The following is a 21,055-nucleotide window of genomic DNA, read 5'->3' on the forward strand; positions in this document are numbered from 1 at the left end:
TATTAAAGAAAATAAGAATACAAGATATAAATTCATAGACACAAGTAATATATATATAAAAATATATCTATTATACTTCAGACTTTGTATTTTTGTTTTAGGTATATATATATATATATATATATATATATATATATATATATATATATATATATATATATATATATATATATATATATATATATATACACACACACACATATATATATATGTATGTATGTAAGTGTGTATATAATTGTATGTAGCTCCTGACGTCAGAAGGAGCGCCATGTTCGAAAATTGGTTATCTCGTTTTTGCAGCCGACAAGTTAAAAAACTTGTAACGCTTCAGTATTTCTAAATTATCTCACACGAACGATGGTGATTGAATAAAAACAAAGCCTCCAAAAATAATGACCATCAATTTATATTTCGAAGTTTAATTCATTACATTTATTTTTATAATTTTACAATAAAAAAAAAAACGGAAAAAGATCCATGTTAGTCGAATGCGAGATTTAGACGGGAGTACGCGCGAATGGGGAAGAGCACGTGGTACATAAATATTTTCTCAGTGAAGAAGGGTCGCCATATTGAGTAATTGTGTGTTAGAGAGAGAATAAGAGAAGGGAAAGAAGGACGCACTTTGTACACGTTCTTCTCTTTCTCTAGTTCTCTTTATCAGTAGAAAGAGAAGGATTTTTATTAGTATTTTTTTAGACCATCAAGAAACCCCCCCCGGAAGGTTTTCTGAAAGGTATATATATATATATACCTGAACTTTTACTTATAATCGGTACCAAAAAGGCTTCACGATTTTTCCCAAACGGAATAGACAAGCCAACAGCGGCGGTATGGCTGGAGGCTTTAATAAGGGCAAACAAACCGACAACAACCCGGGTAAGAACAAGCCGGATAGCATGAAACAAGAGATGATGTCGCCGAATTCCCGCGGAGGAGGAGGCGGTGGCGGCAACACGGGTTCGAGTAACGACAAAGGCAAATCGAACGAAAGATCTTTACATTCGGGCAGCAAATCTCACCAGCATCACCAACAGCAACATCAACAACACAGCAATAGCCAAGGTGGTGGGAACAACCAGGATGGAGGCAAAGGCGACGTCTCCGGTCTGTCGGCTGCCAGTGCTGCGGCCTTGTCGACAAGAGACGAAAAGAAATTCACGGGAAGATGTCGTTTATTCGTTGGTAATCTCACACCTGACATCACAGAAGAAGACTTTCGAAAGCTCTTCCAACCTTATGGAGAGATCTCCGAAGTCTACGTTAATGCTAGCAAAGGTTTTGGATTTATCCGACTGGTGAGTATTAAACCTTTTCCTTCACAAATGGAGCCATGTTATATATAAGGCATAGCTACATTTTAGGGCCCTACGAAGTTTTCTTTTTATAATGTCCTAAGCAATACAAAATTCCTCGTTTAAAATTTTGCCGAGATATGTTTTCGAGGGCTCAGATTATTTATAATGTTTTCTTTTACAGATGTAGCCATGTTATATAGGGCATAACTACATTTTAGGGCCCCACGCAGTTTTTTTTCATAAATGTCCTGAGGAATAGAAAAATTTTCATTAAAATTTTACCGAGATGTTTTCGAGGGCTTAGATTTATTATAATTTATAATTTTCGCCGACCACTTTGAGGTGTATATATATATATATATATATATATGAGGTATTGCGACATTTAAGCGCCCTACGTTAATTTTTCATAATTTACTAAAAAATGTATATTGTTTCCAGTGAAATTTAAAAAAAAAAAAAATTTTGATCGTTTCGATTACTGTTATGTGGGCAATAATAATTAAGAATTACCATTTTACCCCACTTTTGTAGCTACAATATATATATATATATATATATGACAGCTATAGTTTAGGAACCTACAAATTTTCCCACATATCTGCAATTTCCTAAAAAATGGCATTTTTTTCATTGAAAATTTCCTGAAACATGTTCTCAAGGTTGCAGATAATATTCAGGAAAAACTTCATTCCACATAAGTCATAAACTGGTTTGTCTCCACGCAAAATTCTCTTCAGCTTCCTGAAAAATTGCATAAATTTTCAATAAAACTTTGTAAAGATATCCTTCTCTCAAGAGTGTTGATCACCTTGGTAAAAAAAAATCTAGAAAAAAGATCTGAAGTTGATTAATCTTTTTGATTTTGCTTCCTAATTCTTTTCAACACTGATTATTTTTTCAACGAAATTTTGCAGAAATATTTTGGAGATTGTAGATTACATAGAAGTTAATACAAATTTTTGCTTAACAAAGGAGTAGAAATGAAATGATTAGAAATTCCTCCAGAAAATATTTGAATTTTTCTCGACATAATCGTAATTTATCCCCTAGAGAATACATCCCTGTTTTTCATAAGATTATGAGGAAACACAGTACCGGATAGAGGGAGGACTAAATTGTAATTATGCCATATATATATATATATATATATGTGTGTGTGTGTGTAGGGACCTAATTCAGAAGTCCCTTTAAACGTGAAAGGATCTTTGAATGTATGTATGATGTATATTTTACCCCTGGGTTTACTCGGATTGAGCAAACATCTACTGCTATGAGCATCCCTTTTATTTTCACGGATTTTATCTAGGACTATATAGTATAAAATGTCCCTCTCATTAAAAAAAGAAAAAAAAGTTTGAGGAAGATCTGATTTATTTCTGGCAAGTCGATTGACATTGTGACCTCTTTCGTTAAGATATATAAAATCTTTCTACGAATTAACCTCCCTGTTAGGAAAATTTGACTTATTTCTAGCAGATCGGGTGACTGTGTAACCTATTTCCTAATATATTCAAACACTAACAACTAGATAAGGATGGTGTGTTCGTTTTTACGCTCCTAAATTCTTATCGAGTCCTTTAATACGGCTGTGTGTGTGTGTGGCGTACCGAGTATACGCCGTATAAATCAATTAAGGAAGAAAAAAAAAATTCAGGTCTTGGGGATTAAATCAACAATGGCGGTTAAGAGGCCTGCATTAAAAGATGAATTTGAATAAAGGACCCTTAAAATCGAGGGTACCTTTTAGCCTCAGGTCAATTTCAGTGGAGACATCTACTGGCGGGCCTTTATCTAGAAAGAACTAAGCGGCATTTATACTGGCTCCCTTATTTTTTGTGAATTGAAATCCTGCCGAGTTCGACTAATGGTAGAGATGGACTATATGTAATCTGAACCTTTCCCCCCCCTTATTTATTTTTTTTTTACGGAATCCCACGTTTTAGGCTATGGAGATTCCGATTCTGAAAAAAAAAATTTTGAAAAAATTCCCCCCCCCCCCCACCAAGCAGGCTATTTACGTGCTAGAAATAACAGCCAAATCTCACAAAACTAGTGTTAGGTTTAGGGTTACGGTCAGGGTTAGGGTTAGGTTTACCCTGTGGATCTATATAAAAACCGGGGGGGGGGGGGATCGAAATTTTGAAATTGAGATTTTTGAAAATCTTTTTTCAGAATCGGAATCTCCATAGCCTAAAACGTGGGATTCCGTAAAAAAAAAAAAAAATTAAAAAGGTGGGGTATACCCAGATTACATATACTCCATCTCCACCGACTAATACCTTCCATCCTTTAGGGAGATCGAAAGTAAAATACCAGTTGAATACTAAGGGTTGATGTTATCGACTAAAATCTTCTCTCAAAATTGCTGGCCTTGTGCGAATATTAGAAACAATTTTTTTTAAAAATCCGTTTTTAGTAAATCGAGGGACCATACAACCTCATCTGTTTTTCACTTAATAAAGGGAACAGTTGAAAAATAGAACTTTTAATTATGTTCCAGAATTATTAACGTGTTGAACGAATTTTTGCTCGATCTGAATAGTTTTAAGTCCACATGTCGTTTTCTTGTTCTCCCCCTGACAACGCCGTTTCGATCTTTTTTTTTTTTTTAATGTCAGTTGGTTCCGCTTTCGTCCTGCCGTGCTAGCGTGATACTTCCTCTTTGGTGACTCAAAGGAAATAGCAACCTAGTCACATAGTTATTGTCTTTTGAAAGCAGGATGGTTATACTAGATGTTCGATACAGAGAGAGACAAAGAAATTAAAGGATGGTCACGTCTGGATTACCTATTGATCGGGCGCTAATGCAGATTCATTTGACCAGAACTGACTGGGAATTAAAGCCCCCCCCCCCATTTTTCGACCATGCCTCAAACAATACCTTTTGGGATTCGATCTAACCCTACATTGCATCCTCTCTCATCCTGCCTTAGTCCAGCTTTGATTTCATCCCTTCCTTGTCGAAAATTTTCAAGACTAATACTAATTAAAACTGGATGTTAATTTAATCGGCATACCCAACCCCAACCACCTCATCAATATGTGGACTTGTAACCACATGTTAGAAACATTGGTTTTAGATCCACAAATTTTGAATCAAAGTCGTTCCAGTCTTGCCCATCCCTTTATTTATTTATTTGTTTTTTTTATTAAACATTACGTAGAACATAGTAATTTAAACTCAATATCGGTGCGACCGGTCTGGTTGGCTCTAGAAAACTGCGCCATGTTATTTTATATATGCCGCAGTGCTTCAAGTAAAAATGTCGTTTGAAGAGAGCCGAGGAGGACTTAGTCCATTGCTACTATGTATGCGGTTAACTGAATTGTCGACTTCGAACAATATAATATATTACAGCTAAACGCATATATATATATATATATATATATAGTGTGTGTGTATATAATATAGAGAGAAAGGCTTTTTAGACATTTATTTTGGCATAGATTTCTCATCTGAATAAAGTTTTATGCATAAATCCTCTTAAATTTTACCATTTGTATGTTATCTATTTTATATATATATATATATTTTATTTTCTGGTTCTGCAATTTCGTGCTTGTGTTGTGTCTTGTGTTTGAAAGGTGGCGAATTGACAATCGGATAAGATGGTTCTACGGCATTTGTTCTGTTTCGGTTCACTGCATTACGATTTCAAATCCCGCCGAGATTTAACTTTCCCTTTCATTCATACATGCTCATTAAAGGTACCACTTGGTTACTTACTGGAAGTCAGTTTCTGTCTGAATTGGCTACATGTCTGGTTCACACAGCAAAATAAAGAAGCTGCAAAGATATGGATGGGTTTGGGCAACCTTTTTAAGAAAGGCTGGCTGAGTGGTGTTAAATATGTGCTGTCGTCATCTCGGGCTGTCACATGTGGAAGTAGTTCCACTCCATGAAATGCAAGTTTAAATATATATATATATATATATATATATATACAAATTAAAAGGGTAAAGGATTATCAATTTATTAATTAATAAATCAATTAACAATTAATAATTTTTACCAAGCCCATTGGTATGAAAGCACCATTATTGGTGAACTTATTTAAAAGTTCATATATATTTATAAACATAATTAAGGGATCAGCAAATATTTGTATATATATATATATATATATGTATATATATGTCGATGTGAGGAGAAAATGTGGACTAGCCCAATTATGTGCTATGAACAGGCAGTTAGTTTATATGAAATAAAAGCTTCTGACGTATGATTGTATGTAAAACATATATCTGCCATTTTCCCCCTTTTATCACCGATCTCAGATATTTAAATGTCTTTAAATTAAATAGATATATATACATGGGTTTAGTTTCTATGTTAGATAGTTACTACTATAAGTAGTAGTAAACAGATTCGTTTTTCTAGATTCTACTATTGTGAGACCCAACATGTATTTCAGAATAATTAGTCATGCCTGTTGGAGGGAGACAGTTACAAGGCCTGGCTTGAATATTTATTTCATACTTGTTTGTTTCAAATAATTTAGATGAATTATATATATATATATATATACACACACACACACACACGTTCGTGTGTGTAAATTTGTATTCTAGTGCTTGTAAACTAGTGTAAAATGTAGTTTGAAGAAATTTACGAAGTAAACTCAGCTTGTCCTAGTTTGTGTTAACTCGAGAGTAACAAAGGAACTTCTTTTCTCCTCCTCCTTTCTTGACTCCATTACTCCCTCCCCTTCGCCATTATCCTACATTTTCTCTTCTCCTCCCCCCTCTCTCTCTCTACGAATATATGCGTAAAGCATACTTATATATAGCTGGAAAATATGTGTATGTGTGTGTGTATAGCATACATATATATATATATATATGTATATTTTATGTATATAGTTATTCGATACTGCCTTAAATTGTGGTACATCGAATCAGTTTTAAGCGGAATTTCGATTATAAAAACCCGACATCTCTCACTCACACTCACGTCTCTCACTCAAGACGCCACGCTCGCTCTCAACTAGTTTTTCTCGGCAACGTGGAGCCATATTGGATTATTTTGTACAGTTTCATTATGTCAAACGTTTTTATTTTTATTCGAGTTTTTTTAAATTTATTTTTACGGTCTGTGTACATCTGAGTACATCGGTGGTCTAAATGCGATGATGATAATCATTTAGCATTAGTAATCTAGACATCGCACTATTTAATATCGGTCAAGGTTAATTAACTAACTTAGAAAAACTATTGTCTTGTTAGTCTTACTACTTTGTTTGCACTAACTGATATATGATATATAGAACATTTATTTCATCCTGATATGGGGTCGAATTAACGAAATGTATGTTATGTGTGTGTGAATGATACACAAAAGTTCGCCTTGAAACGTTCAGATTGTAATTGCAGCAGGAGGTTCGAGGGGGGGGGGGGCTCAAGACTATCAGCCTGTGGTGGTGGCGTCGGAGGAATTATAATATACGAGGCGCAGTTATGAGTTTTTATAGGACGTGAATGTTTTGTAAATTTTAGCAGCAGAATGTAAAAGAGACGAGTAGTAGTAGTATTGAGGACATATGGTTTTTAAAAAAATATATTAAGCTCCTTGTCGGTCCTGCTATATAGTAAAGCCGGTGAGAGTATTTGATTCAATTCTTCTTACATAGTGACTGTTGTACCACTTACACGGTCTAATGTCGGCTTGGTTTTGAAAGGTGGTTGGGTGCAAAACGGAGATGATTTGTATTTAACTGTTGTAGGTTTGTATAAATGAATTCCGTCTTCCGAAAGAGGCACGCCGACAGAAATATCCGGTGTACATTGTGTCCTACTTGTTATTTAAATTGAAGAATGAGGCAAATATGTTGGCTTACTTCTTCAGATATTATTTGATCACCTTAAAGATAGCATTCAGATAGTATTGATTTCACATTGCGTGTGTGTATGCTTTAAGTACACGTTCTTATTTTAACTAAAACCTTAAATTTTTTAAACCTAAATTTGGGTTAAAAATAAATTTAATTTGCACTTTGAATATCCTACATGTTAAAACTATATTGGATATTAAAACATGAAACTGGTTGGTTTTTTAAAATCTTATTCTATTGAATTAACAAATAACTGTCATTCGTGGTTTCATTTTCTAAGACCTTTTTGGAGATTGGAGCCATGTTCGCCTTGGTTCTTTAAGCTAACGCAACCATTACCAAATTATCGAAGTATATTCAGAGATTTTGAAAGCTGTACTTGTGTTCGTTGTGTGTCAGGGGAGACAGGTAACTTTTGATGTTAGTGGTTTTTAGAGGTAGCTAAATATATTGATTTCGTATAATTTCTTCTCTAACTACTTAAGCCCGTTTTTTAACTTTAGTTTTAAACTTTTCAAGAAAGCCAATGTGCTGTGGTGAGAATAGGAGGCAACATGTTTTCAACTTGCCCCTGGGAAGGTCAGAGAGGCGATAGTCAGACTCCTTTATAGGTTCACTCGGTGATTTTTGGTTTTAGGTACATATATCTTCATTGGATAATGCTAAGATACAATTTGGGAAAATACAAAAATAAGACTTGGACATACCGAGTAAGCTTTGTAAGTGCTTAAATGTCATTGCAGATTTCTTTTAATTAACTGAACAGCCTAATTTTTTTTTGAAGCTACATTGTAAAATGGAAAACGTAACTTATAACACACACGCACATTAAAGTATATGCAAATTGAATAGTCATTTCAAAATATGACATCCGATATATATATATAGATAGACAGAGCTAAAATGTAAGTGGATGTTGGCTGCATAAATAAGTACAGCGTCTTATTTCAAAGACAAACCCAAATTTATTCCACTCAAAAAGAATATTCATCTATGAACCATGCACGATGAGGTCCCCTCGTAGTTGGGTCATAGTTCAATGATTGAAGTTAAAATTGTAGTTCTCTTGCTCCTGGTTTATATATTAAAAAAAAGCTTTTGTTAATCTAACTATGAGATTAAAGTTAAGGAGTTAAGGTTAGTGCTAACATCCAATACATTATTAAAAATACGTAGGTGTGTCGAGTTAAATAAACTCGGTGATTATCAGCTTAGATCTTTAGCTATTAGAAACTTATCTTTTCAGGTGTACGGTTAACCTTCTCTTGATTAGTTTGTTGAACATGACAATATATGTGGCGGAATAAATTTGAGGTCTGTCCGTCCGTCTGCCCGCAGGCGTGGCTGTGTGGTGAAGAAGCTTGCTTCCCAACGTTTCCGTTCCACTGCGTGGCACCTTGGGCAAGTGTTTTCTATAGCCTCGGGTCGACCAAGGCCTTGTGAGTGGATTTAGTAGACGGGAACTGTTAGAAGCCCGTCGTGTATGTATATGTATGTATTTGTCTTGACAACCGATGTTGGCGTGTTTACGCCCTCAATTTGCGGTTCGTCAGAAGGGGGCCGATAGAATAAGTAGGCTCAAAGTCCTGTGGTCGATTTCTTCGACTAAAGGCGATGCTCCAGCATGGCCGCAATCAAATGACTGAAAAAAATAGTTATGCATATTCTAGGTATGTTTTTCAATTTGAAATGCAAGGTAATAAGGAAAAGGTGCTCAAGCTTGGATTTGAATTCGCCAGGAACAATTATACCAATAAGGGCAATATTTAGTGTCTTGAGAAAATACATGATCTACTGTGACTCTTGCTTTCAGTAGAAATACTTGAAACGGGTTTTCATTTTCCCACGTACTATATTTGTGTGTATACACACGCACAAGATCGGAAGATACCTTAGGTTTGTCGGGAACAAGGCACGAACCCAGTACTATTCGATAAATAGATTGGCTTCAAGGCCAATATCCGACGACTTTACAGGTTTCGTAATACGTGTATATCAGTATATGGATGTGTGTATGTACATGTTTGAGATAGAAGACTTCGAAGAGACTGTTTAGTGGTCTGTGTCAGCAATACTTAGATGGAAAAAAAACTGTAACAAACTTTGCTGTGGAGAGTGAAGTACTCCAAAGTTAAGAGATATTCCTTCAGGTTGGGACGACAGGAAGCGGGGGTGGGGGTGGGGGAGGTAAAGACAGCAAATTTACATCCTCTATCTTGCAGCTAGTTTCTCAAATAGAGGATGTAAAACTGTTGTCTTTCCTCTACACTCCTGTTATCTTAATTCTGAAGAAGGCCTCTGACCGAAACTTTGGATACTCCACTTCCCCCACGCCAATTCGGTTATATCATTTGTGCCACTTTATACATGTTATGCACTGTAATATCTACATGTGCACGTGCGAATATGCATGTATGTGAATCTATGTTTATATGTGTATACAATGTTTATTTGCCATCATCAGAGCATTGGATCACTTAGCAGTTTGTTCAAATGTTTCTATGGTCAACCTTTGTCTTTCATTATTTGAGGTTCAGTTGTAGGGTAGTCGTACAGTAACAGGTGCAGACGATAATCCAATTAGCAGTTATGGGTGGGTGGAGAAACTTGACTTGAAAGAATTATTACTTTTCCTGGCAACAAAAGCTTTTTTCACTTTCTAGGAGTGAAGGGCAGGGTTTATGATGCCTTTGTATGCTAAGTGTAATGTTGAATGACACTGAGGTGTGGGCCTCGAGTGCAGAGGATTTGAGAATGTTACAAAGAAGTGCACAAATGAACTAAGGGATAAGTAGGATATATGCAGCATTAAACATAGTGAGAGAGAATGTGTTATTGTTAATACTCCTGGAACACGTCTGTGTACAAAAATGGTTTGCATCAGCTGTGTGGCATCCAATACAACCCCAATAACATGTTCTCCAATTTGCTATAGTCTATGTGCCTATAGTCTCATTCTTTGTACTGCTTGTCACGACTTCACTTCTCTTAGATCACTCCTTTAACATTACCATCTTTATCTTCAATTCCAGTCCACCTCCTCCCTCCTCTGCCAAGTTCATAATTGATGATAGTTATGCCATTGACCATTCTCAGTCTCTGCATGTTCTCTTTTCCACTATTCTTTGCAATTACTGTTCCTTCTTACTCCTTACAACACAATCTCCCATTTCTGCCTCTTACTCTCTCCTCATGTGAATTGGTCTCCCCTATCACATAACCTTTCATTTTTACCTCCCCTCAACCCTATATGTTCCGCTGGTACTGGTGCTACAATAAAATGCAACTAATATGGTATGTAAAGTGATTAGTGGATGAGCAATGTTTGGAGAGAAAGAAAACCATTTGTCATGCATATTGTCAGATTCGTTAAAAAGTTACATGATCACAACTGACTCGTCTTAGATACATAATGACATTTCTAGCTGGTCGAATGACCAATGAGAACTCTAATCACATGGTTTCTACAGTGTCTTACTATTTCTTTCATTTTCTGTGATACTCTTTCTGTAGCCTATTTTTTCTGTTTTGTTGCATTGTATGAGAAGTATTAAAAGTAGTGGTATTCAACAACAAAACGCCCACAAACTTGAGCCAATATGGGAGTCTACATAGTTGTAGGACCTATTAAAGATAAGTCACATCTGCCTATCCCTGTCACCAGGATAATGCACTCCCAAATATACTAGAATAAAAAAGCTGGGATAGCTGTGATTGAAATGAATGCCTTGTATGGTAGATTTATATGACCAGAGCTTATCTTATGCTAAACGATAATAGCAGCATGCTTATAAGCACAAGATCACACCAACTTTTTAATCACACTCGTACAATGCACATTTACATACACACAAATATAATGAATTGACAAGAGTTTTAGTGCTTTGGACAAGATATTTTAGCGGTGTTTTAAGTTCCCTGTCATGGATCAGTTGCCTCCTGTGAGCAGAACAGGCTTATCTCCAACAGGGTAGTAATGAATTGACAACAGCTGAATAGAGAAAGTGTTGATAATATAGCAGCTATTTGAGCAAATGGTATTGTGCACTCTCTTCTTTGCCATATTCTCAAAGTATCTTTACTCAACCCTCCTAACTTCGTCTTCCTCTTCCATGTTTCTTTGTACATGTTATATTCACTTTGCATTGTGTGAGGCAGATGTAAGGGAATTAAGTTAATGACATCCTATAGACACTTATATTCCTAAGAAATTTAACTTTTACAGGTCTGGTGACATGGTATATCATCTCGCGCTCATATGATGAAAAATCCCCACTCTTTCTAGGATTTTGGATGTTCTGCATTTATGTCGTACAGAGTTGGTACATCAAGCAGTAACATCGTTTGACTATTAAAGATTTGTAAATTTTCATGTTAAAAAAAAAATTCCCTCAAATTTTCTATTGGAAAAGAAATTTAGGGTGGTCTACTTAGTCCAGAACATTGCTTACAATCTAATTTTAATTGAAATAACCAGATAGTGGGAATGTCCTCTTGGGGTTAAAATCGAACGGACAGCCATGTTGAAGTGGCTATGAATATTACTTGAAATAAATTATACTTCCTGACATTAATGTTGTAATACAAGGTATTTCAGCCTGTACTTTGCACAGAAAATTGAATGATTATTACTTACACTTTGTCCCTTTTCTGTGCTGGTATGAATTGGACGAGATTTTTTGAGGTAGTATAAATGCTTATCCCATTGGTTAAAAGTGCTAAGTTACAGAACAATTGGTATTGCTGTCCACGTTGATATCAGTGCAGACATGGTTCGTGTGCACATGTACAGTTTCCATCTACCAAAATTTCAGTTAGAGCTGTGGTTAACTTGAGACTTATAGCTGAAAACTCTCCCAACATACCATGTAATGGGATTACACTTTAAACCATATAGTTGAGAAGTGAATTTCATAACTATACTCTTCTTTACAGGCACCCAAGTAAATATGGATGTGTGCATGTTTGCCCACATTTTTTAACCTGGTTGATTGTTGATTAGACATTTCTTTTGCTGTCTTCTGTCAAATTCCATTCTGGCTAGGATGACTGGGGCATCACATACCCTCATTAAATTTTAAGATTGATGTAACATTGATATTCTCTTGTAAAGCTAATGATACCTAAAGTTGCTGCTCCTAAGATACTATGGCTTTTGGGGTTTATATTTAACAATTAACAACTTAACTGAAATATAGAAAAGAAGTAATTTATCTTCAGTTGCAAGAAGTTCTCAAATGTCTTGCCGAGAAGCCCGGGTACCAACGACCATTAGTATTAATTTGAATCTAGAGTAGTAACTTATTTTTTTGGTTCTCAAAAAGTTGCATGACAATTGACAAGCAAGTTTGATCCCAGAATGTAAAGAGTATGAACTAAATACTATAAGGCATTTTGTTTGTTGTGCTAATGTTAGTGCCAAATCACCATCTTGTGTGTATTAAAGCTGCTAGAATACTTGTGCAACCATAATGTCTTCCAACAACCATTACTTTTGCTTTGTGCTTCTGAGCATTACATATGATTCATCAAAAAATAGACTACTATTCTTTCTTGTGTTTAAGTTGTTAATGGTTAAAATGGAGATGAGAAATTACTTGCTGTTAGATGAGCAGGAAAAAAAATCCTCCATTTATATGTAATTGTCTAAACCTTTCCTGAATCACTTTTACTTGCTTTCCATTTTAAAAGGAAAAAAAAAAAAAAAAGGAAAATATGTCATTAGTTTTAAAAGTTATCCCTGTGTTTAACAATTTTTCAATTCCAACCTTCTTAGGTTCTAATTTGTATTTGATTTTCAAGGTCAAGGATTCTAATTTCTAAGGTCAGCTTTTAGAAAAATAGTGACCTCATTTCATTTTTGTCTATTAATTTCATGAGTTTCAATTCTCAAAATATCTGAATAGAAATGGCTACTGATTTTGGATAATTTTTAGGACATGATGATTTAATAGAAATAGTTTAGTTTCAATTAAGATATATAGTTGCATAGTTAAATGAAAGTATTAGTAAAAACAATAGATGTTCATTTGAATTTAATTTATAAATCAAATTTATTTGAACTAAATTGAAATGTTTTAGATGATGAGATGCATGACTAAGTACTCAATCCATAAATGCATTCATTCATAGAGTATATTATTGCATTTCATTTTTGTTTCTAATTAGAATCACTGAAGTGTACTTTTAATTTCTTGAACTCCTGTCGTGTAGGGTGTCGTATTGTGTGCCTATAGTATTTATGTTCAGCATAAATACCTTGTGGTTTTTAGGACATAATGTCTGAGGAGTTCTACTCATTTCAGGTTTTTACATTTCTATATATATTTCAACTGAACCTTCTGTGCTCTCTGCAGATGAGAGTGAAGCTATTACCCTTGGGCTGGTACTACAAAAATGTAAGCAGCACAAATGTAAAGTGATAGGACAATCAGGAGAGAAAGTGTTGGATTGTAAGGTCTCTTTAATCCAGCCCCACAGGTCTATTCAGCCTATCTAGTGTTGGTAGCACAAGAACATGCACCAACCAGTTTTTGGGAGCAGTAGCTCTTAATCAAATGTTGACAGGCCTAGGCCATGCCAACATGGAAAGAGGATGTCTGATGGTGATTGATTTCCTAAAGCATATGGTCAAATTTGAAATTTGAGAAACTACAGCAATTTTTCTGTTAAAAGAATGTAGTAATGAGTAGTTACTCAAAAAATTTTGTAAATCAAGAATATTGATGTATCAACAAATATTAGTAAAAATAAGAATTTAGCCTAAAATAATAAAAAATAAATTTAAAATTGCTCTTAAATATTAACAAAAACATAGGTTCTTTGTAATACTGAATATAATTATGGCTGATTCTGTTTTGAGAAGCTTATTAATCAGTAGGCAGTTGTGGTACTTAAAAAAAAAAAATGGTCATCTTAATAGTTTAAATCATTCATAATAAAAACTTAGCCAAAAACTTTTATTTCATGCTGATGCATCAGCCTTCTAGATCTTTACTTTAAAATCATTATTTTTACTTGAATATGATGAGACTAATGGAAATGAGTGGGTGTGTTGACAAGATATGAATAGTGTGTTTTGGAACTGTTGTGTGGTGAGGTGGAAAGTATGTTGCTTTGAGCAAATATGTTTGAGGTCATAGACAGTGAGAGATGTGAAGTCTCCTTTTTGGAAAGTTGCCAGCAATCAGGCAAACGTAATTTTAAGGTTATATCTCGAGTTTTAGCATTCTCAGTTAAATTCAACTCAAAAGGAGGTATAGAGGCACATTAAAATATCTTTATAGCTATATACCTCTCTCAATACACATTTATGAATATGTAGTTGTGTATGTATATGTGTGTACATAGATGATACACACTTAAAAACTGAATTAGAATTCTGTTATGGAAAACTTCATTCTGATAGATTTCAAGAAGTTTTTAAACTCCACCTTTTGTAATGAATTATTTGCTTTCATTAACATTTCAATTGATGGTAAAATTTGATAATGATGCAACTACACTGGTGTGGCTTCTCAGATGAGATGGCCATAATAACATTGAATACATTTTGTAGTCTTGGTGAAAAGTAATGGCTTTGTAAGATTGAATGCGTCATGGAAAATAGTAAAATATATCTTGATTAAACATGGTGTGAATTTGGAAGACAGCTTGCAAATAAATATTTGAGGAAAAAAATTTGAGGTTTAAAGCTGTTTCAACTTCAATCAAAAGTAGTTATTATGCTATAAAAACATGCATAAACAATGTGCATGAAAGAAACTTAATTAGATTTATTTGTTGAATATATCCCAACAATATTGTATAAATGCTAAATGTTAATAGTAAGCAAAACACCTGAAATATACCATTTTGTTTAGGAAGCTATTGAACACTTAAATAAACATGCAGCTATGATTACAAAATGCCATACTGTTTTTGTAGGTAATACCTCTTACACACACATGCCATTTATACCCACTTAATAAATATTAGTTATCTAATAAATTTTATTTTTAAATACCTAGATTGCTCCCTTATGTAGTTGATCAATAACTCATTTTAACTTTGGCAAAAGTTTATCAAACTTTGATAGCTGGATTCTTTCCAATATCAAAGCAATATTAGTACAAAAACGTGTTAGGGTTTGCACTTGCTGTAATTGAATATTGCAGATGTTATAGGTAATTAATAGAGAATTTGTGAGATGTAGTCCAAATTATATTATTTATTGGTAATATTTTTTCCATTTTTACCCTCCTTTTTTCTGTAGGACTATCGTCACAATGCAGAAGCTGCAAAAGCTGCTCTTGATGGCATGCAACGCAAAGGAAGAACACTGCGTGTTCGTTATGCGTCATTAGGTTCTGCCTTAAAAGTGAAAAATCTATCACAACATGTCTCTAATGAATTGTTACATCAAGCATTTTCCCAATTTGGTGAGGTTGAACGAGCAGTTGTCATAGTTGATGATAGAGGTCGGCCAACAGGTGAAGGAATTGTAGAGTTTGCAAGAAAACCTGGTGCTCAAGCTGCGTATAAAAGAATAACTGAGGGTGTTTTTCTCCTGTCATCGTAAGTAAATTCTTTTTTCTTATCATTGATGTTGAGAATTTTCGACATCTCGCCAATTTTGAAATCTTAAACTCGTTATCTTTTAAATAGTGCTCCACGTCCAGTGACAGTTGAACCCCTTGACCAAAAGGACGAAGAAGATGGATATCCGGAAAAGTTCATCAATAAAACTGATGCCTACAAGAAGTGAGTTTTTTCAAATTTTCTTGTATTTTTAGCCTACTTGTAAACTTTTTCTTAATATACCCCTTACTAAATATTTACTTTAATAATAATAGGGACAGAGAATCAGAACCTCGCTTTGCACCTCCTGGCTCTTTTGAATATGAGTTTGGTCTGCGCTGGAAAGAACTTGAAGAACTTGAGAAACAACAGCATGAAGGTGTCAAGAAAGCTATGGAAGAGTCTCGCCTCAAATTGGAAGATGAAATGGAAAATGCAATGTTTGAACAACAAGCTGAAATGATCCGTCAAGGTATGTTTTTATCTAGTGTTCAGATATCAGTGTTGAATACCTGATTGTAGAGAAACTGACAACAGTGGGCACAGGTAATGTTGTATGTAGAATGTGTAATAATTTGTGTTGTCCTTATTTATTGCAGCCAATTTTCAATAATCTTTTTCTGTACTTTCCTTCAAGACTTACTGCGACAGCAGGAAGAACTTAGAAGACTTGAAGAAATACGTCAACAAGAACAAATTCGCCGTAGACAAGAATTAGAAATGAGGTAAATTGTTTTCTTTTTTTTCCACTTGATAAACTTAATTGCCTGTATGTCTCGTTTGCTGCTTGGAAGTTTGGACAATTTTTACTTATATAAATTTTCTCTTAAATTGATATCCCAACAGGCGCCAGGACGAAGAAAGGCGACGGCAAGAAGATGACCGAAGGCGTACAGATTTACTGTTGAGATCCCAGGAAATTCGTCGTCGACAAATGGGACAAGAATCTATGGGTAGGGATCGTCCAGGAGACATGATGGGAAGACAGGCAAGTGCTTTTTATTTTTTCTTGTAAGGAATTTTGGAGTTGAATTGTTCTCCTTGACCTATGTTTGTTCTGCAGCCTATGAAGGAGTTGAATTACATTCAAATCCATGCTTTTTTGATTTACAAAAATGTTCTTAAGAAAATGTAATGAATTATAAGAATATAGAGAAGTTCTGTGTTCAAAACCTGTCTCATTTAAGAAATTTAATCAGTTTAAGAATTTTATTATCCAAGGCAGAATACTTCAAAAATACTAGTAAACTTGATTGGAATTTCAGTACTTTCTTTTGCTTCAAATAGCTTCATATTCTTGGAGCTTTACTTAATATAATAAAGATGGTATTATGTTAGTTGCTACAATAAATTAGATAAGTCACCAGAAATGTTTTGTTTAGTTTAAAATAGTGATGTATGGAAGCAGGGTTGTTTCTTTTTTCCCTGTTCCACTTAAAAAATTTCATTGGCTGGTCATAGCATGCGATCGGTGATGTTAGTAAATAGTAACAGGTCTGTTGTTGATAGTTACACTAGCGTTTATTTTCCTCTGTAGGGTGGTAGTCCAGCAATGAATGATAATCAGCAGAGAGGTAGAAACACCAACACTGGTGCACCTCCTCTCCCACCTCCTCCCCCACCTCCTGCAGCTATGGGACTTGACAGACCTGGCCAGAATCAGGTAAATTTTTTTTTATGAAAGCTCAATGGGTTTTATATTTCAGTGCTTTTTAAATATTGCATATTTGTATCACAAGTGGAGCTTGTTTGTTTTGAACTGAAGAGTAGATGACTGACAATTGATTTCATTTTGTAGATGACTGGTGGAGGAAGTATGAGTGGTGGTTACAATTACAGTAACCAAGGACCTATGGGTGGACAGAACATGGGTGGAGGACCTGGTGGCAGTGGCAATACTAGCAACTCTAATATGGGTGGAGGCCCAACGGGTGGAGGAATGACTGCAAATTCTATGGTAAATGTTACATAACTATTTTCTTGGAATTTTTTCATTCTTGGTTTTATGTGAACTAAAATAAAAACTAGAATAAATGTTTCACTTTTGCTCACATATTTAACTGTATCCTTTTAGGTTAAAATGAACCAAAGTGTACCCAACAGAATGGTAAGTGAAAATTTTATTTATAGTTGCTGATTTAAAAGGACTATAATTTTTTTTTCAAAAATCCCCACCACCTCCAAGTGGATTGAAATATATCCTGGTACATTGAAGTTGTATATGTAATTTAGAGCGGTAGCTATACAAGTTTCTCTTTTTAATGATCTTTGGGTCTTGTGTTTCATTTTTACACAATTTCACCCCAATCAGTTGGAGAATTAAAAAAAAAAAAAATTGGTAGCTGAAACAACCAAAATCAGTACTGGGGAAAAAAAAAAAAAAAAAAAATCCTGACCATTTTTGGTCAGTTTTCATAATTGTGTTTATAGTATTGTGAAAAATAAACTCCAGCTTCATCTCCACATATAATTACCTAGGATTTGTTTAACAAGAAATCTATTTTAAAATAGTGTTTATTGATTTGTATGTGTTGACCAAATCCAAGCTGCTGAACTTGATGTAAAGAAAAGTTTGTTTTTTCCCCCCACTTCAGTTAGGCTTATAGTATTTCGACATAAGCATCAACTCAGATCATGTGTGGAATCTATGATAGTTGTCTTGGTAGACTCATGTTGGATTCAGTCTTCACTTGACAATGTTTAATCTCGTGATATATATAGCATTCATTTAAACCTGGTTTACAATGCTAGTTCTAGGCCATATATCAATTGCTATTTGAGTAATCTCAGATATACTTTCTTAGTGAGTTTCTCCAGGACAATTTACCAAAGTGAAACTCATTCACTTATGCTATCCCATTTCTATATGTAAAATTGTATCAACTCTCCACTTGTGTACCGCTAATACAAAACAACTTCAGTAAAATAGATTTGGCACATACTGTACAAACATTTCCTATTATACGCATTCAATTTATTTATCCTACAAATTTCTCATGTATTTTAATACAGCTTTAAATCAAAATTTTGTAATTCAATATTTTGTTTCTGTGATATCTTTCTTATCACAGTGTAAAAATGATCTTGGTATAAAACCCCTGTGGGTTTTTTTCTATTGGCTATACCAAGAAGCCATCTAATTCGGTTCTTTTCAATAAAACTGAATAGAATATTAGGATGTTCACTTGAACTTCATTTTTCATATGAAATCTATCAACTCTTGCCCTTGGAACTCTCCAACACATTTGATGCTCTTCAAATATAAACTTCATTAAAGTGAATATTTGACACTTAGTACATTTCTTGTGTTCTATTGGGACAATTGGTATTTTGGCTTCATGTAGAGTCTTTCAGATTAAAAAAAAAATAGCACGCATTGCCTCCTAGTAATAGTAATGGGTGTTAAATAATTGCTCTCTTTCATGCATACACTTTGCACACCTTTTTTTTTTTTATATAAAAGTGTGTAGAGGAGTCAAGTAGCTATATGTGACTACCTCTATTATTGATTATAAATGAGCCAGTACCAGTTCCTGTTTTATTTTCTATATTGATGTTTCTTTAAAAGTTAAAATATTACATATTTTTTGAATTCTTTTGGAACCTTTTACTTAATCTTTTCCATTTCTTGTATTTAGTGAATAGAAATATATTTGGTTATATTTAATAACATAGTCGATCATATTTGTACCGATAAATTGTCTATAATATCTTGGCTGCAAGTCATCTGAAACCTATCATTTGTAATGACCAAGTTAGGAATATAGCTGTTGTCTTTACTTTTTTTTTTTTTTTGTGCCCTGATTTTGTTCATTGACGATAAGGATTTGAAATCTTCACCTAAGTTGCTATCTAATTTGTCATATATATATATATATATATATATATATATATATAGGGTATCCCACCAAAAATGTATGCACACATTGGAGGATTATAAAGTCAGTGTTCATTAAAATACATTTTGAAAATTTAATAGAATCTGTAGGCAAAATTTCAATTGTGGATGCCTGCTTTCAAACTGGTGAACATTCTGGTCCACATGCAAGCCTGTAATGTGAACCGGTGGAATGGCAAATATTGAAACATTTTGTTTGGTGCAGTTCTATATTTAAGACATTAGGGAATTATGTACATTGTTTACAATTGATGGATATTTGTCCTCATCGTGTTTGTTGTTAACAGTTTCAGATGATATACCCTCAAGCCTTCATCAGGTGTCTTGGGGAAATTTTGAACCTGGGTTCTCATTCCTAAGGTATTTTTCGATATTATTATTCAGGTCGCTGCCTGGAATAGAACTCATAATGTAGGGGTTAGTAGCCTGCACTCTTAACCACTACGCCATATGGCGTAGTAGTTAAGAGCGCAGGCTACTAACCCCTAGATTGAGTTCTATTCCAGGCAGTGACCTGAATAATAATATCGAAAAATACCTTAGGAATGAGAACCCAGGTTCAAAATTTGCCCAAGACACCTAATAAAGGTTGGAGGGTATATCAGCTGAAACTGTGTTAACAACAAACAAGACAAAGACATATCCGCCAATTGTAAATAATATATTTTGTTTGGTATTTGTGTGTGGATATGTTCAATGCTTGCACTCGGAGTTGTTGCTGTTGTTTTTTTTATTTATTTTTTTTATTTATACACTCATGAGTTTTGTACCTGAAAGTTTAAGTATTCCCATACAAAAAAAATGTAAAGCCTAGTGACTGCAGAGGGTTATCTACTAAAGACCTTTATGTTCATTTATAATGTTTAGCAAGATCTCATCAAATGGAGGCCCTTATATTACTTGGATTGTGTGGGGGTGCCTCATTTTGCTGGAACTAAAATTCCACATTAGAAAGTCCTCTTGAAGGCTTCACTTGACACAGTTGCAGCAATTTCAAGTAAATGGGACAGTATCGCTAAGAAAGAGCAATTGAATTAATCCTGTTGATAAGCAACACTTTAGAGCAGGGGTTTTCAAACTTTTTGACTTGCAGACCCCTTTGTATTTCAGGCTTTATCTTATAAACGCTTATGAAATTTATACATAAATATTTGCTTAAAATAAGCATATTTTTACATTTATTTATTTAACAGTATTTAACAAATAGGTTTATTGTCAATTAAAAGATTTCGATTAAAAAACATATATAAAATCAAATTGCCCATAAAAAGAATTTGCTGTCCACGGACCCCCTGTCTTGTCCTTGTGTGGGGACCGCAGTTTGAAAACCCCTGCTTTAGAGAACTCCTGGTAAACTAACTTATGATAGTTAACTGCAGCCATTTAGTATAAATATATCTGCATTCAAAGAACTTTCGTTGAAAAGTTTTTGTCTTCTGCACATCTTTACGAGTACCACTTGGAAA

At 34.3% G+C, this 21,055-nt stretch overlaps 1 protein-coding gene across 8 annotated transcripts in view; it reads left to right on the forward strand.

Moving 5' to 3' along the window:
- The first annotated feature begins 552 nt into the window (after positions 1-552).
- The window catches only part of LOC106881973 (uncharacterized), a 44,166-nt gene continuing 23,663 nt past the window's right edge, over positions 553-21,055 (forward strand). For 2 of the 8 annotated variants that reach the window (XR_016238585.1, XM_089343145.1), the window contains exons 1-9: positions 553-1,298; positions 15,387-15,688; positions 15,779-15,874; positions 15,967-16,163; positions 16,329-16,416; positions 16,538-16,679; positions 17,229-17,354; positions 17,490-17,648; positions 17,766-17,798. Coding sequence is in view for 6 of the 8 variants with exons in the window: in XM_089343145.1 (XP_089199271.1) it covers positions 834-1,298; positions 15,387-15,688; positions 15,779-15,874; positions 15,967-16,163; positions 16,329-16,416; positions 16,538-16,679; positions 17,229-17,354; positions 17,490-17,648; positions 17,766-17,798 (1,608 nt within the window). In the remaining 2 variants the exon portion in view is untranslated. Of the gene's footprint in view, positions 1,299-15,386; positions 15,689-15,778; positions 15,875-15,966; positions 16,164-16,328; positions 16,417-16,524; positions 16,680-17,228; positions 17,355-17,489; positions 17,649-17,765; positions 17,799-21,055 lie in introns of all 8 variants that reach the window. The other 6 variants (XR_016238584.1, XM_089343144.1, XM_089343148.1 and 3 more) reach the window with 5 other exon arrangements.

Source organism: Octopus bimaculoides, chromosome 27 (genome assembly GCF_046866305.1).
Source record: "Octopus bimaculoides isolate indiv1 chromosome 27, ASM4686630v1, whole genome shotgun sequence".
Classification (NCBI taxonomy): domain Eukaryota; kingdom Metazoa; phylum Mollusca; class Cephalopoda; order Octopoda; family Octopodidae; genus Octopus; species Octopus bimaculoides.